At 37.6% G+C, this 17,808-nt stretch overlaps 1 protein-coding gene and 1 pseudogene across 1 annotated transcript; both read right to left on the bottom strand.

Moving 5' to 3' along the window:
- On the bottom strand, positions 1,026–1,648 carry OR51A1P (olfactory receptor family 51 subfamily A member 1, pseudogene; annotated as a pseudogene).
- Positions 6,614–7,579, bottom strand: OR52Z17 (olfactory receptor family 52 subfamily Z member 17). The gene is made up of 2 exons (XM_003586978.4): positions 6,860–7,579; positions 6,614–6,814 (listed from the first exon to the last, which is right to left on the bottom strand). Exons 1-2 carry the CDS (start codon positions 7,577–7,579, stop codon positions 6,614–6,616), a joined length of 921 nt encoding a protein of 306 aa, XP_003587026.4.
- Positions 7,580–17,808: the final 10,229 nt, after the last annotated feature.

A 17,808-nucleotide genomic window follows, 5' to 3' on the forward strand; every position in this document is an offset into this window, starting at 1 on the left:
GAAAAACACCAATACAGTATACTAACGCATATATATGGAATTTAGAAAGATGGTAACAATAACCCTGTATACGAGACAGCAGAAGAGTCACTGATGTATAGAACAGTCACATGTAGATATATCTTTGATTTCTTTGTGGGAGAGAGGTGAATTTTATTTTCTCCCACTCCACCATCTTGATAGGAATCCTCCATTAGTATATTAAAAAAAAATTATAAAAATTGCAACATAGAGAGTGAACAGACTATTATAATGAACTTTCATCTACCCATCAACCAGATTCAACAAGTTTTCATTGTTATATTAACAATATACCATTCTCATACCTTTCCATAATTTCACCCACTGTGCAACCCAATTATTATTGTTATTATCTTTTTATCATTATTGACTAGAGGTTTGCAGGTAATTTTGACATACACTAAAGTGCAGAAGGCTTAGTTTAGCTTCACCATTTTGACAAATGGGTACATGCATGTAACTTATATAAAATAGAACATGTATATCTTCCCAGAGATTTCATCATATGTTTCCCCAGTCATTTTCTCACCTCTACATCCATCAGAAGTAACCACTGTTCTGATTTTCTTTACATTAAGTGTTATACTTATTCTAAAGCTTTATATAAATGAAATAATACAATTCATACTCTTGTGTCTTGATTCTTTTCACTCACAAAACATGTAACTAAATTACATGTACCAGGAAACAAACAAACAAAATTCCTAGTACTTATCTACCTACTTCCAGGGAGAAAAACAAATGAATAAAATATTGAAGGATTCAACAGTAAAATGATGTCCTCACAGAAAAAAAAAGACATACCCAGATGCCATACTTCTTTCTGTAGTATACTTCAGGGTAATGTATTCTCTATTATCAGGAGGAAGGAGTTGAGCTATTTCTCTTCATCTACTAAAGTTTATAGTTCACTCACAAGAAATCATGCACTATATAATTTTCCCATTTGAAAGTCTAATATCCAGGCAATAGCTCTGATCCAAGTTCCTGTGTTTTCAGAGTATCCTCTGAGATACCACACCCCTCTTTTTAGACAGTGTCGAACAATGCTCCTGAGAACTTCCTTGGTTTTGATGCTATAAACAATGCGGTTGGCCACAGGTGGGAAGAAAAGGTAGACACTGGCCATGACAGTCTGGAAGAATAGAGGTAAATGGTGCCCAAAGCGATGTATCAGGGAAAGAATGATTATGGGCACATAGTACACAGGCACAGCTGAGGTGTGTGACACACAGGTGTTCAGAGCCCTCCACCGTCCTGCCCCAGAAGCAATACCCAGTACTGTATGAAGAATCAGCATGCAAGAAATCACTATCAGCAATGAGTCTAGCCCAAATGTAAAGGAAATGACAAAGAGACCCAAGATGCTATTGGGGTGGGTATCTCCACAGGGCAACTTGATCAGATCTGAGTGGAGGCAGTAAGAGTGTGTGAGGGTATTGTGGCTGCAGAAGAGCAGACGCTTCGGGAGAAGAAGCAGTGGGAACACGAACACCACACTGTGAAAGGCAATGGTGACACCCATCCTGCTGATGTGGAGAATTGTCAGAATGATGGTATATCGCAGTGGGCTGTATATGGCCACAAAGTGGTCTACAGACATGGCCAGTAGGATGCCTGATTCCATTATACAGAGTGAAGTAAGCCAGAAAGAAAAACACCAATACAGTATACTAACACATATATATGGAATTTAGAAAGATGGTAACAATAACCCTGTATACGAGACAGCAAAAGAGATACTGATGTATAGAACAGTCTTTTGGACTCTGTGGGAGAGGGAGAGGGTGGGATGATTTGGGAGAATGGCATTGAAATATGTATAATATCATATATGGAACGAGTCATCAGTCCAGGTTCGATGCACAATACTGGATGCTTGGGGCTGGTGCACTGGGACAACGCAGAGGGATGGTATGGGGAGGGAGGAGGGAGGAGGGTTCAGGATGGGGAACACATGTATACCTGTGGCGGATTCATTTTGATATTTGGCAAAACCAATATAATATTGCAAAGTTTAAAAATAAAATTAAAAAATAAAAGAATGCATGGAAAACATCTGTAGCAGACAACCACCAAAACTTATATTATTAATGCCAAAGAGGAAAATGCCCAACAACAGTGGGCCCGGAAACAGAGACACCAAGTTCCACAAAGACCAACATGGCCAGAAAGAAGTACACGGGTTGGTGCAAAGCAGAATCAAACCGGACGATGTGAAGAATGATGCCATTTCCTAGGAAAATGATAGTGTACATCAGGCAGAATGGTATAGATACCCAGATGTGCTCTGCTTCAAGCCCTGGGATCCAACAGGAGTGAATGTTGCAGGTGTGAACTCAATGGAACTATTGTAAATGTCATGATGGGACTTCATCCGAGGATACTGAGAAGCACAGGGACACTGGAAAATAAGTTGTTACTTATTATACATCAAATCCTGAGCTCCTGACAGTCATACTGAGGGTATTTTCTTACAAAAGAGATGGAAAGCTTATTTCTAAAACAAGAGCGTATGCAAACCACAGTATATGGAAGATAAATCTGACTAGATGTGTGGAAGTGTGATCCTACATGAACTACAAGCTAAACATTTCTTTGTTTAATAGAAATCTGTGCATTAATAGAAATATCAAGCAGGATTATTTATAGCGGTGAAAGGCAATGGTAATAAGCATAGAGATGACAGCTTCACATGGAAATTGATAACTGAAGGATCTGTTAGGTTTCTGTAGTTTGAGCAAGGTTGAATTAGTAGCAAAATTAATGCAAGAAAATAATAAAGATAATTCATAGTTCTTTTAATAGACTTATAGCCTTGGGAAAGTCACTTAAGTTATCTGAGATCCAACATTGTGATATAAACACTGTAATAATAATAATACAACATAATATATGCTGTTTACTATTATATTTGGATTATATTTGGAACATAGTCAAGAAGATCCCCTGGAGAAGGGAATGGTTACCCACCCCAATATTCTTGCCTGGAGAATTCCATGGACAGTCCATGGGGTCGCAAAGAGTTGGACACAACTGAGTGAGTAACACTTTCAGTTTTCAAATATTCAACACATGAAATAAAAACAATTTAACATATTAGAAAAGAGGGACAGTTTCATCCAGTTCTTAATATTTTCCAATGTCTTTTTTTAAACTTACCAGTTCACTCTTTCTCCACCTGCTATCCACGGACAATGGGGAACCATTCTCTGTATTTTGCAGGAGGGTCAGTGTCTCTTGTTGAAATCTGGGATCCAAGTTGAGAATATCACCAAAGCTATCAGGATATCACAAGCTGAGTGTGATGGTGGTACTAGGGCTCAGGACCAGTTTATAACACACTAAAATTCTACTCACTTGTAACAGAGCCTTGTGTATTAAGATAGCGGTCAAAGATAGATTTCAGGATTGGCTCAAGGATGGGTGTGGTGAGTGAGGATGAAGTCTTCCTCTCCTATTGAGCTAGCACTTTTTGTAAAGTATAACCACTCGATTGATGGTAAATGTTTACCAATCAGTTCTCTGAATAAAAATGCCTTGACCTGTACCCATTGCCAACTTCTTTGAATACTCCCATGCTGAGCAATTTCAAGCAACCAACATGATACTGCAGAGCTGATATGTGATATGTTTGTAACCAGCTTCCTCAAACTGGTACAAACCAGAACCAGAACAACATTGGGCTTAACTACAGCTGGTCCTACATATCAGGAACTTACTCAGGTGGAACTGAGAGCAGGCACATCAATTCACGCATGTCTCTCCTGCTGTTTCCTTCCCACTGGGCTGTGGATATAATTGCTGCTGCTGCTGCTAAGTCACTTCAGACTCTGTGCGACCCCATGGACTGCAGCCCATCAGGCTCCTCCGTCCATGGGATTTTTCCAGGCAAGAGTACTGGAGTGGTCTCCTTTTGCCTTCTCCATGGGTATAGTTGCTACCTCTCCTTATATGTGCTTAATTGATTGGCAGGGGAGGCAAGATGAATCAGGACTCTTCCAGGAGCAATTAGCCAAACATGACTATTCTCAGAAACATCAGATATGTATTTCAATATGTATTTAATTAGGCTTACATTACATTGAATTTACAGGTTATACATTATAATTTCAAGAATTATTAACCTAATAATGAACAATATACAATGAGCACAGGCCCCTTCAAAAATTCCAAGACAACAGTTCAGAGATGAATTTAGGAGAGAAGTACAGACAACAATATCCTAATTCCTTTCTGCTGCTGCTACTGCTGCTGCTAAGTCACTTCAGTCGTGTTCGACTCTGTGTGACCCCATAGATGGCAGCCCATGAGGCTCCCCCATCCCTGGGATTCTCCAGGAAAGAACACTGGAGTGGGTTGCCATTTCCTTCTCCAATGCATGAAAGTGAAAAGTGAAAGTGAAGTCACTCAGTCATGTGTGACCCCATGGATTGCAGCCTACCAGGCTCCTCCATCCATGGGATTTTCCAGGCAGGGGTACTGGAGTGGGGTGCCATTGCCAATTCCTTTCTAGCATCTACAAACACCCTAACCCTCAAGCTGAAAGTTTCTTTAACATTGAAATGTTGATTCAAGTGTTTTTTTTTTTTTTTAATTCTTATCATATTTCATACATTCTAGATGTGAAATTGACATTTTCTTATTTCTCCACTGCTGTAATCAAGTATAAAGAAACCTTGTGTTTTAAGATTTATGCCACTTAAACAAATATTTTGTCATCATGCTCAAATCTGTTTATTCTCTTCCTGCCCTTCATTCCTTGAAGAGCTTTCCACTGAACCAGAAGTGTCTTTGTTGCAACTCTTGTCAAGATTTTATTTAATGTCATTTTCTGTGAAGTCATTTTTCTATAGATTATTGGCAGTAGGGCTAGATTCAGTTTGGTGACTTGGGTTTTTAGTGTCTATATTCATAACAGTTATTATCATGCTCCAAATTAAAATTTAAATGTTAAATCCCTTATATGATGTATTTATTTAATTATCAAACCAATAAGAAAGATACTAAAATATCATCTCTAAAATGTACTCCCTTGCTGAAATTAAAGTGAATATAATATATGTCAAATCATAATTCAGGACTTCAAAGGTCAAGGAAACATCCTTTCATTTCTTATGTTGACTACTATATATAGGTGTGTTATAGAAAAAGAGGAAAACAACTGGAAATTTTGCAAATATTCAAAAGAATGCCTCAAAGCTCTTATTTAGTTATTTAAGTGTAAAACTGAAAAAAGTGTGAAAGTGTTAGTTGGTTAGCCATCTCTGACTCTTTTTGACCCCATGGACTGTAGCCTACCAGGCTCCTCTGTCCATGGGCTTCTCCAGGCAAGAATACTGGAGTGAGTAGCCATTCCCTTCTCCAGGGGATCTTCCCTATCCAGGGAAGGAACCCAGGTATCCTGCATTGCAGGCAGATTCTTTACTGTGTGAGCCACAAGCTAAGCCCCAAGTAATGTCAAATTTCATATTCTCATGACAGGATATTAGGTCTTGAAAAAGCAGAGACTATAAAAATGTTTAATAAAAAAGAAAGAATTAGGTGAAATCTAGACACAAGTGTCTGCCTCCAATGTGGGAGACCTGGGTTCAATCCCTGGGTTGGGAAGATCCCCTGGAGAAGGAAATGGTAACCCACTCCAGTATTCTTGCCTGGAGAATCCCATGGACGGAGAAGCCTGGTAGACTACAGTCCACAGGGTCACAAAGAGTCAGACACAACTGAGTGACTTCACTCACTCACTCAGACACAATTTATAGATAATTACATTTGGTGTGTTTAAAGCCTTTTTTATACAAGATTCTGGGTAAATATTTTGATCTTTAATTGCCTTTGTGTTTTGTTTTTTTTTTTTGTCCTGGGTATAAATCTTTCCAATCTTCTAGTCCCTCCATGAAATCTTCATTGATGATTTGGGCCTAAATCCCCAATATGTAGAAAAATTGAATCAAAATATACCATGTACCTACTTTTTATAATGGACTTTATAGGATATTAGTGAATTAGAAAATATCTGATTTCAGAACTCATGTTTTAGCTTAAGAAATGGGTACAGACAAAAATAACTATAATATGGTGGCTTCATGCTACTCATCCAAGTATTTGCTGACTTTAGCAGGAATGTTTTGTATTTCAGCTGAATTTATTTTATCAGAATTTCAGCAGAATGTTTATAAAAAGTTTACAGCCTCTCACCACTCCTACTCCCCCGATCTATACAGGAAAATCCTGTCTGGGTTGAGTCCTAAAATATGTTTCTCTTGTTCACTGTTATCTTTATGTGTCCTTAAGAATAAGTTAAAAGACATGATAATAGAATGTTTAGCTTGGAGAATTGAAAATGACATTAATTTAAAATATTGTTTTTTAAACTCTTTAAGAACTTTAGGAAAAATGCACTGGCATTGCCATTTTTGGGCAGATCCTAACAGTTTTTGATGTGTTTTAATGTTTTTGTGAATTTCGTTTATTCCCATTCCTCACTGAAACAGACTTTTAGGCAGTGAGTGTTTTATTCAGAAATACCCAATATTTAACCTTTTTTTTTTTTTTTTTTAACGACATATGCTGATGGGGGAGAAAAATAAAATCACTCGGTCCTGAATCTGGTCCTTACTCCATAGATAATGGGGTTGAGCATTGGGGGCACCACCACGTAGAGGTTTGCTACTAAGATATGGATGTGATGAGGAATGGTTTTACCCCCAAAGCGATGGGCAGTAAATGAAAAGAATGCTGGAGCATAGAACATAAGTATGACACAGATGTGGGAACCACATGTGCTAAGGGCCTTAAATCTCGCAGTCCAGGAGTGGGAACCACATGTGCTAAGGGCCTTAAATCTCGCAGTCCAGGAAGGTATCTGAAACACTGTGCAAAGGATCATTGTGTAGGACATAATGATGAGCATTATATCCAGTCCTGTAGACAGCAGGGCCACAGTCAAGCCATAAATGACGTTGATATTGATATTGTCACAAGCCAATCTGGCAATGCCCATGTGCTCACAGTAGGAATGGGGAATGATGTTTCTCCCACAGTATAAAAGTCGATGTACCAGAAAGACGAATGGAAAACATACAATAAAGCTCCTGACCACAGCTGCTATGCCAATCTTCCCAATGGCTGAGGAGGTTAAGATCGCAGTGTATCTCAGTGGATAACAGATGGCCACATAGCGGTCAAATGCCATGGCCAGGAGAATAGCAGATTCTGCCACAAAGATGAAATGTATGAAGAACATCTGGGATACACAGCTACCAAAGGATATACTCGTGGAGTGGAACCAGAAGATGGCCAGCATCTTGGGGGCTGTGGATGTGGCGAGCAGGACATCTGCTAAAGCCAACATGGAAAGGAAGAGATACATGGGCTCATGGAGATGCTGCTCGGTCACAATTAGGAAGATTAAGAAGAGGTTACCTGCAAGAGCAACAATGTACATAACACAGATGGGGATGGAGATCCAGGTATGCACATCTTCTAGTCCTGGGATTCCAATCAGGAAGTACCACATATCCTGAGGACTGGTGTAATTGTAAGAGGAAGGAGCCATCTGTGACTGCTTATTCCAGACCCAGGACCTTCAGGGAAAGACCATAGGGCTGAGCTCAGGTTCAGGTGCACCACCTTAGTCCCTGTGATGTCTGATCAGATTTCTTTTCTCATCTGTTATTATGAAAGATAATTAACTAGCCTAAAATTGCACTCTTGATTCCCTCCATGGAATAATTGAATCTTGTATCTTGAAAAAGATATCAGCTAATATTTAGTAAAAGTGTAATATGTGTCATAATACTTTACATATATTAACTTATTAAGTTTTCACCTTAACCTGTTGAAAATACCTTTATGATAATCCATAACATGGCTGTTGTTATGCCTATAAGATGGAAAAAAAAAATTTCCAAAGCTTTTAGACTCTTGCTCTAGGTCCCACTGGATTCAAAATCACCCAAAGCGAATTTGAAAGCTTTGAACTAAACCACCATCTAACACAATCTATCAAAATAAAATTAGTTACAAAAACATGTTATCAAAATGTTCACTGATCATGTCCCTGAGTAAAATAGACAGATGTTAAATTGAAGTATACAGCTTATGGAAGAGGGAAGGGACTAGAGTTTGACAAAATAGGTTTCAAGGTATATGCCCTCTTCAACATTAATGAACCACCAGCTTGATGCTAAGCCCTATGCCAGGCACTGAGGATACACAAGTGAATCAGAGTGATCCTGATCCTTCAATACATTTCTTAAAATTGTAGGATGCACATTGAAAACTCAAACTATGTACAATGCCAGACTGAGTTGGCTTCTTAGACAGACTTACCCAGCATTTGGTAAAGGAAAAAATATATTCTATCTCACTTCTATCACTGATTGAAAATTAGACTATATATTTTGTATTTCTAAATATCACCACAGCAGCAAACCACAATGATTTCACATTATAAAGCAAGGGTCCACAGTTCTTCAGAAAAAGAGAAGGATGTTATTTGTTCATCAAAATTTTCTTTAGTTCCAAAGGAGGGTGGATAGAAACAAGGAAGATGCTGAGTCAAAAGGCAGGCTGGGAGACACAGTATGTGTGTGTGTTTGTGTGTGTATACACATAAACCTATAGCTGCAAGTACAGTTATAGACACATGTATAAAACAAGTGGATTACTTTCTTCCCTAGTCCCTATTCTCAAATCAAAGTTAGTTAAATTTCTTATTTTCCGAGAAGGCATGTGAGCTTTAGAAACAGATTCCTCTTCACTCCTTGATTCTACTGCAGTTCAGTATATTAATCATTGAACAGTATACTTTACTATGTTTATTTTTCATTAAGTGTTGCATATCCTGACCTATTGCTTTATACTATTGGAATGTTCCAATTTAAACTATTGGACTTCCCTGGTGGCTCAGATAGTAAAGAATCCACCTGCAATGTGGGAGACCTCGGTTCAGTCCCTGGGTTGGGAAGATCCCCTGGAGAAGGGAATGGCTACCCACTCCAGTATTTTTGCCTGGAGAATCCCATGGACAGAGGAGCCTAGCCGGCTACAATCCACAGGGTCACAAAGAGTCGGACATGACTGAGCAACTTTGTGACTGACTGATTAGAATGTTCAGACCCCTGTTTCTTGAGTTACAATTTAGGATATAAAATACTCAAATAGTCATCCCATTAGGCCTTTTCTTAACTGATATGTGATTCTTTAAAAATGCTGGAATAAAATTGAGATTCTTATGTCTATTGATCTACTTTTTAATTTAATAAACCAATTATTCAACCATTTAACATATAGCCCAAATTAACTGCTTGAAATATCTTTTAAGATAGATTTTTATATTTCAGAGAATGAGAGTAAAGGTTAATTTTGAAGTGTGTCTGGCACATATCTATGCCAGAGCCCTGTATATGAGTGAAGTATAGTTATAGGGTGGGGACTTAGAGTTGGGCCTCATCAGGACATTAGAGATGGGGGAGAGAAGAGGAATGTGATTGAAGGAAACACAGAAATGAAGATGGGAAGGAAGGAAAACAAATTTTCCTATCTTTCTTCTAACTGCCCTGGTGATCTTTGGGGACATCCATGACCTGCTTTAACTGTAGTCTTATAACCTGCAGTTATTAATTTGTAGGTCTGGGGATCTCGGTATTACTCTGTAATATTACTGATGGCATAATCTGAGTGGGCCTGAACATGTGCACACAGACAGCATGTGGTTAATAGAAACAGTGTAGTTCTAGGGCCACATAGAATTGTATTCAAGTACTGGTGAAGTCATATTCTAACTACATGACTATTAAACAAGTTACTTAATTTGAAATTTAGTAAGATGTCTACAAATAAACATCAATTAAAATATGAGTCAATCACAGACAGAAAATTTATGATTACCTAAGGGGATTGAAGGGCAGGGGTGGGGGGAGGGGGAGTGGGGAGAGATAAATTAGTTGTTTGGGAATAACATATACAGAATACTATATATAAAATAGATAAACCAAAAAGACCTACTGTGTAGGACAGGGAACTATACTGAACATCTTGTAATAACCTATGATGGAAAAGAATATGAAATATATATGTATATGTATATGTATATAAAACTCAATCACTTCACAGTCCATTTGAAAAGAATACATCATTGTAAGTCAACTATACTTCAATTTTAAAAATGTGAATAAATTCTGTAGTTAGTATTTTATGGTGGTTGATATATAACTCAGATATATTTTTATCCTCAAAATATGAAACTAGGGCACATGCAAAATGATCATCATTAAGACCAAGACAATTGTTACTTTGAAGAAGCTTAATTTTCTAGACTTCAGTCTTATGATCTACTAAACAGCTACTGAACTGGTTTAAGGTACCCAGAAAGACCAAGACTTATTGGACATATGGTCTCAATTGATAATTTTAATTCCAAATCTGGCATTTTACTTTTGTAAGGTGAAGGTGGTTCAGCATAGTCATGAACACTTGGGCTTAGAAATGGAGTCTTATTCTTGTTGCATCGCTGATGCAACATCTTTGTTACATACAGAAGGCAGTTACAATCTCTCTTTCAGTTTATTAATCTGCCTAGTCCAGAACCTGACATATATTACATATTTACTAAATTCTATGGAAAAATCCATGCATATATTTACAAGCATGTGCATATACACATTATATTTAATTACTAAGCTTGTTTAACTAGTGAACCTTGTTTTTAACTTTTGGAATATAAGCTTAATCTTCTAAACACAACATTCAAATCTTCATATCAAAGAAAAATGACATCAACAGATTTTAAAAGAAAAAAAAATATATTTCTGCTCTTTGCAGAGTGCCCATTTAATAAAACACACACACACACACACACACACACACACACACAAAGAAACTGCAATTGCAGGTCACATACAATTAATGTCTAATATTTCATAGGTCAGAGTTGAAAGAAATGCAAGATATTTAAGTTCTGGAAAGAATGAGCTGTTTTTGCAGTTTGCTGGCTTTTTTTTTCCTGCTATCTTTTTCTACATGTTTTAACTAAACATTACTCAGTTTACTTACCTATACTTTCTAAGCTCCTGAAGATATTTAACTAGTTGAGTTGCCCCAAATCTAAATAGGAAATCTGGAACTGTCTATTTATATCTCCTTCTAAGCATATCTCAGACCCAAGATCATCACCCCCGGGGGACTGAATTTAACTCCTCTCACAGAGATAATTTGGAGCTGGCTCTGGTACATAACCCTCAGGGAGAAGCCCTCTTATTTTCTCTTGCTTTACAATTTGTGTGGCTTTTGCTCTGGCAAGAACTCCTGGACACCCTAGTTAATACATACTGTTAAATATCCAAGTTTTCTTTATGTATCAGAGACTCAGACCACAGCAATGATATCTTGTCTCCATGGAGGCATCTGAAAATTTGAGTTGTCAATGCCACATATTGAAGAACTACACACTTTCGAGAAGGCATTTAAAATTGGATTTTGTCATCTTGTTTACCTTGAAAATTGAAGGCTCTTTGGCTTCATCCCTCTTTCATTGGTCGCATGGTAGGACTTGTCAGCATCACAGAGAATCTGCCAGCATCACAGGTCCAGAAATACTATTCAGCTACTGCAGAGATCCCTTTCACCCTTTGAGGGATCCAGATGGAGGAAAGAAGAGGTGAAAACAATTCCTTGATAGATGGGACTCAAAACTGACTCCATGCAGATAAAAGATATTTGTGGAGGAAGATGTTTTCTCATTACCTTCTTCAAGTGGATCTTTCCAAATACCATTATATGCTGATACTTAGCAAGGACTTCCGGGAAAATTTTTTTACCTATATAAGTATAAATTTCCTATAGATATGATGCCTGACCATTAGCTGACTTTAATTGGACAATCAATGCTAAGCTAGCACCTGAATCATCTAATAAGTTACCTAGACATTTTGTACTCACTGGCTAAGAGAGGCTATATCTTATTCAGTCATTCAGTTCAGTCACTCAGTTGTGTCCAGCTCTTTAAGAACCAATGGACTGCAGCAAGACAGGCTTCCCTGTCCATCACTAACTCCCAGAGCTTACTCAAACTCGTCCTTTGAGTTGGAAATGCCATCCAACCATCTCATCCTCTGTCATCCCTTTCTCCTCCTGCCTCCAATCTTTCCCAGCATCAGGGTCTTTTCTAATGAGTCAGTTCTTTGCATTAGGTGGCAACAGTATTGGAGTTTTAACTTCAGCGTCTGTCCTTCCAATGAAAATTCAGGACTCATTTCCTTTAGGATTGACTAGTTTGAGCTCCTTTCAGTCCAAGGGTCTCTCAAGAGTCTTCCCCAACACCACAGTTTAAAAGCATCAGTTCTTCGGTGCTCAGCTTTCTTTATAGTCCAACTCTCACACCCATACATGACTATTGGAAAAACCATAGCTTTGACTAGATGGACCTTTGTAGGCAAAGTAATGTCTCTGCTTTTTAGTATGCTGTCTGGGTTGGTAATAGCTTTTCTTCCAAAGTGCAAGCGTCTTTTAATTTCATGACTGCAGTCACCATCTGCAGTGATTTTGAGCTGCCCAAAAATAAAATTTCTCACTGTTTGCATTGTTTCCCCATCTATTTGCCATGGAATGATGGGACCAGATGCCATGATCTTAGTTTTCTGAATGTTGAGCTTTAAGCCAGCTTTTTCATGCTCTTCTCTCACTTTCATCAAGAGGCACTTTAGTTCTTCACTTTCTGGCATAAGTGTGGTGCCATCTGCATATGTGAGATTATTGATATTTTTCCTGGCAATCTTGATTCCAGTTTGTGCTTGAAAATAATATCTTATTACACAAGTGTAAATGCTGTTTGGAAGGACAGACACTCAATGTTCCCAGTATTTCAAATATTTTCCATAAAAAGGTTTTGAAACCATAAATGATGGTTAACGGAATGGTTTCCCCTTGACGGTTTGGATGTAAAAAAAGAACAGTACTTATCTGCCCACTTGCCCTTGGAAAACCAATTAAGGGAACCAAAGCATGTTAAAGGAAAAGATATTGAGGAAGAACAGTGAGGAATTAGGTGACCATAAGAATTGGCCTCTGCATCTGAGTATCTGGTGGTGATCAGAAGAATAAAGAATATAATCCAGAGGAGGAGGCTATAGGCTCTACTGATAATTTATTTTAATATTTCCAAATTTTGGAAATATATAGATCTAGTTGTCCCATTTACTTGAAAAATCATGCATTTTTTGACCAAAAGCTTTTGTTAAGTAATGATTTCAGAGATATATAATCTCAAAATAGCAGTGAGCCTTTACTAGTTTAAAATCCAGCTCTACTAATATCCTACACAGATGAATTAATCATTATTCATGGCCTTCAGTTGTTCAATCTCTCATAGATTTCTATGGGGCTTCCCTGATGGTTCAGTGGTAAAGTATTCGCCTGCAATGCAGGAGAGGTGAAGAAGCAGATTTGATCCCTGGGTCAGGAAGATCCTCTGAAGAAGGAAATGGCAATGCATTCCATATTCTTGCCTAGAAAATCCCATGGACAGAGGAGGCTGGTGGGCTCAAGTCCATGGAGTCACAAAGAGTCGGACACGATGAGCGACTGAGCACTCACACGCAGGTATCTATAGTCTGTTACCTGAACTCTTGGGGCCGTGGGTTTTAGGAAAATAATTTTCCAGAGTTTAGAAAAGTTACAAGATCATATTCTTGATGTTACATAATCATATCACTGGGATCTTGATGATTTCTTCATAATTCAATAGATTGACATTATTTCAAAGAGCCTATGAATATTTAGCTATGCAGAATAAATAAAGATGATAAATATCCTTACATCAGTTCACGTCAGATTTTGCCATCACTTTAGATCAAGTCGTGCAGCCAAAAGCTTCAAGTATCAAAATTCTGTGGATTTCAAGAGACAGATAAGGGTTCATGGTTTTGTAACTAAGGTAGTGATAGAAATTCGTTGGGCTTAAGCTTTTATGTTGATATTGAACTGATGGGGATTTTAGCTCTAAATCTGTTTTAGCATTTAAGATTATCAAAACTGACTCTGGGGAGCTGTTTGATAAGCAAAATAGAGTCCTGAATGCTAGTTCCTCAGTTAGAAAGTGAGAGAATTCTCATTAAGCTTTCAATTTCCTATAGGACCTAAAAAAGGGAACGGTTAGAAAGGAACCCCAGATAGTCCTTACTTGGGACAGCTAATTTGGACATAACTGGATACCTCCCTTCTTTTCATTCTTAAGACAATGCTGCTGGGAGTTTGTATTAGACAAAAAAGCATAACTATTTCCTTTTCCTTAGTAGGATGTATCATTTCTCAGTGATTGGGAGCAGTAATTCAGAAGTCTTGAACTTTTCTCAAAGTAATTTGTTCTGACACATTGAAGAATACGTTTACTGACAGCAACTATTCTGTCGGCTTGTTCTTTGTAAATCACTTTCCTGAGGATATTCATCTGGGAAGAATCACTAATGTAGTATCTCTTAGATTTGCTACGATAAGGAACTTAAGGTTATTAGGTAACTTGTTCTGAGGAAAAATATACAAGGACTATCTGTAAGGCTTAAGGAGGTTTGTGCTTTTTCAAATACATTGTAAAATGTAGGCTTTACATAGACAAACTAGCATAGGGGCCAGTGCAATTGCCTATATTATAAAGAACAAATTTCAATCCTTTATTTTGTCTTTTTTTAATTTAGTATGTTTTGTTAGATTTTGTTTAATTAAAAGAGTGATGCATGCTCATTATAACAAATCAAAAAGCAAATGTTAGTCATCTGTTTTTCCTCCTTCCGATGATATCCAATGTGATCAGGATGGAGACATTTTACCCCTTTGTCTGTGCTTAGAGACATGAAAACTTTATCCAAGCATGTTATCCCAGTTGGGAGATACTACATGTCTTATTTAGCATCTTATTTTTTCACAGAAGAAATCATAGATTTAAATTAAGAAATCATTTAGGGATTTAAGAATCCCTAAATCAATGAATATTGATCTATATCCTTGTTTGTAACAGTTACATAATAATAAGCAGATGTATGTATGGATAATTTATTGTCAAACATAAATTATGCACTATTTCTCTTTCCTTGAACGCAGGTTTTCCTGACACTGCTCCTAGATGTTAACTAACTGTGTCCTGTCCCAAGCAACGCAGGGCTCTGAGACACTTGGGCTTGCTTGTATTTCCAAGTGGCCTCACATCGAGAATGGTGGGGTTCACTCTGGTGACATCCACCTCTGTATGAGAATGTTCCTTTCCCTTTTTTCTTTTTTGCTTAAGCAAAGGAAGCTGCTAGAGGAGAGTCTGAGCCTTTGATCCTCCATAACTGCTCACATATAAGCAATATGAGGGCTTCCTTGGTGGCTCAGCTGGTAAAGAATCTGCCTGCAATGCAGAACTGGGTTCAATCCCTGGGCTGGGAAGGTCCCCTGGAAAGGGAACAGCTACCCACTCCGGTATTCTAGCCTGGAGATTTCCATGGACTACATAGTCCATGGGGTCACAAGGAGTCAGACACGACTGAGTGAGTTTCACTTCACTTGTCTTTCCTTGAGTACTCAGATTTGAATGAGGGAAAGTTATCAGGGGAGAAAAATGTAATGAAATACATTGGTGGCTGTTTTTCAGTAGCAAGATAAGATAGACTGACATGGTAATAGGTGGAGAATGAAGATCACAGCTAAAGAAAAATGCATTTATTAAGTAATGCACATATAAAATATATTTGATTAATAGTTTTTCAAATTTATAGTAGTGTGTTCATACAACATGGGGAATAATTGGTATGTTATTTGGTAGAAATAAATACATAAAACTTAAAGATTGAACAAAACATGGCTTGATATGATATATGAAAATGTAAAAAACACCAGAAACAAACTGTAATCTGACATAATGAGGTTTATCGACCCACTGAAAAGAGGAAGACAGCATACCAGAAGAACCAGAGGACATTTCCCAAAGAAATTAATAAAGTCATTATAGGATTCTGGGGGAAGTTGGGACAGCTAAAATTTAAATAAATCCATTTTTTCACAGTTTTATTGAGGTATAATTGCTGTACAAAAACTGCACATATTTAATGTTTGCAGTTTTACAACATGCTGTTTTATGCCTAAGAAGGTAAATCTCATATTGTGTTCTTATAACAAAATGAACAAATAAACACACAAAAGATACAAAGAAACTTTTGGAGGTGACAGACATGTCTATTACCTTGACTGTGGTGATAGTGTCATTGGTGTCTGATATATATCCAAACTCATCAAATAAAGCCATATTTTAATAGACAAAAGCAAGCACTCATAGAGATTCTGATTCAGTAGGAAGACTGCTACTGCTATTGCTGCTGCTAAGTCACTTCAGTCGTGTCCGACTCTGTGTGACCCCACGGACTGCAGCCCACCAGGCTCCTCTGTCCATGGGGTTTTCCAGGCAAGAGTACTGGAGTGGGGTGCCATTGCCTTCTCTGAGTAGGAAGACTAGAGCCCAAGATTCCACATTTTTTACAAGCTCCCAGATGGTGCTGAAGCTACAGGATTAGAAACCACACTTTTGGTAGAAAAGTTTTAAGATATAAATTCCCACTGTAAAAGAGCTCTTGGCTGAGTTGGTATTATTTTTTAAGTTTTAATCAGAAACATTCTAGAAAATGATGCATTTTCATTTTCCTCCTCTGGAAGTCTCTATGTATTACTCTATCAGATTTTTTCCTTTTTCAAGTAATGGTCACAAAGATCCCAGGGAACAGAAACATAGCCTCCTGTAGAAAATCCTTTGTATATTTAACAATAAGATCATTTTAGGAAAATTAGGAGGTATAGTGTACAGTGAGTATCTGATTATGGATTTATTATAGCATATTATTTTTTACTAAAATCACATTTTGAATCCTTGGCCATGCTCTGTCACTTGTAAGAATCACTGATCTCTCCCATTCTGGACCTTAACTTTTTGATAGGAGAGCTAAATGAATACCAGCTGAGCTGAGACTTTCTAATTTCCTGCACCCTACTTCTGTCACCACACTCCAGCTCTTTTAGCTTTCTCATGATTTGTTATGATTTCACTTTAGGGAGCAGTGCAATGACATGGCAGGCTACCTATAACAAAAGGAAAAAAGAAGAGAACCTATTTTTTTTTTTAACTCACTGTTTTAGAAGTATTTCTTACCCAAGCTGGATTATATCTTTTAGGCTTTATAATAAAGTCATGTCAACTCCTAAAAGGTCATTGTTTCTCATTGGCTCTTCAGGCCACGAGACTTAAACCAGCCCCAGGGAGGTAGATAACAGGTTTTTTAGTCCTTGGAAGCTAGGTTTCTAGATTCTATGGAATAATAGCTCTGATCCCTCCTAAGGGATTATAGAATTATTGAACTAATTGTCCTCTTTGTCTCTGCACAGATATCTAAGTGATTCTTGTGTTCCTTCTTTTGAAAACAGAACTAAATTATTTAGAAGGGAACCTGTGTTAATTTACATTTGAACTCAGAATCAGTGGTAAACAGACAGTTTCACATTCACCTCTTTAGATTTAAAGATTCAAAGCAAAATCAGTTTCTAGCCCAAAGGCAGTGAAGTCTGCATATAAAATGTAACAAGTAAGTCTGCATATAAAAATAACAAGCGAGCCAGAAAGAAAAACACCAATACAGTATACTAACACATATATGCTTGGAATTTAGAAAGATGGTAACAATAACTCTGTATACGAGACAGCAAAAGAGACACTGATGTATATTGAACAGTCTTTTGGACTCTGTGGGAGAGGGAGAGGGTGGGATG

Source organism: Bos taurus, chromosome 15 (genome assembly GCF_002263795.3).
Source record: "Bos taurus isolate L1 Dominette 01449 registration number 42190680 breed Hereford chromosome 15, ARS-UCD2.0, whole genome shotgun sequence".
NCBI classification, from domain to species: Eukaryota; Metazoa; Chordata; class Mammalia; order Artiodactyla; family Bovidae; genus Bos; species Bos taurus.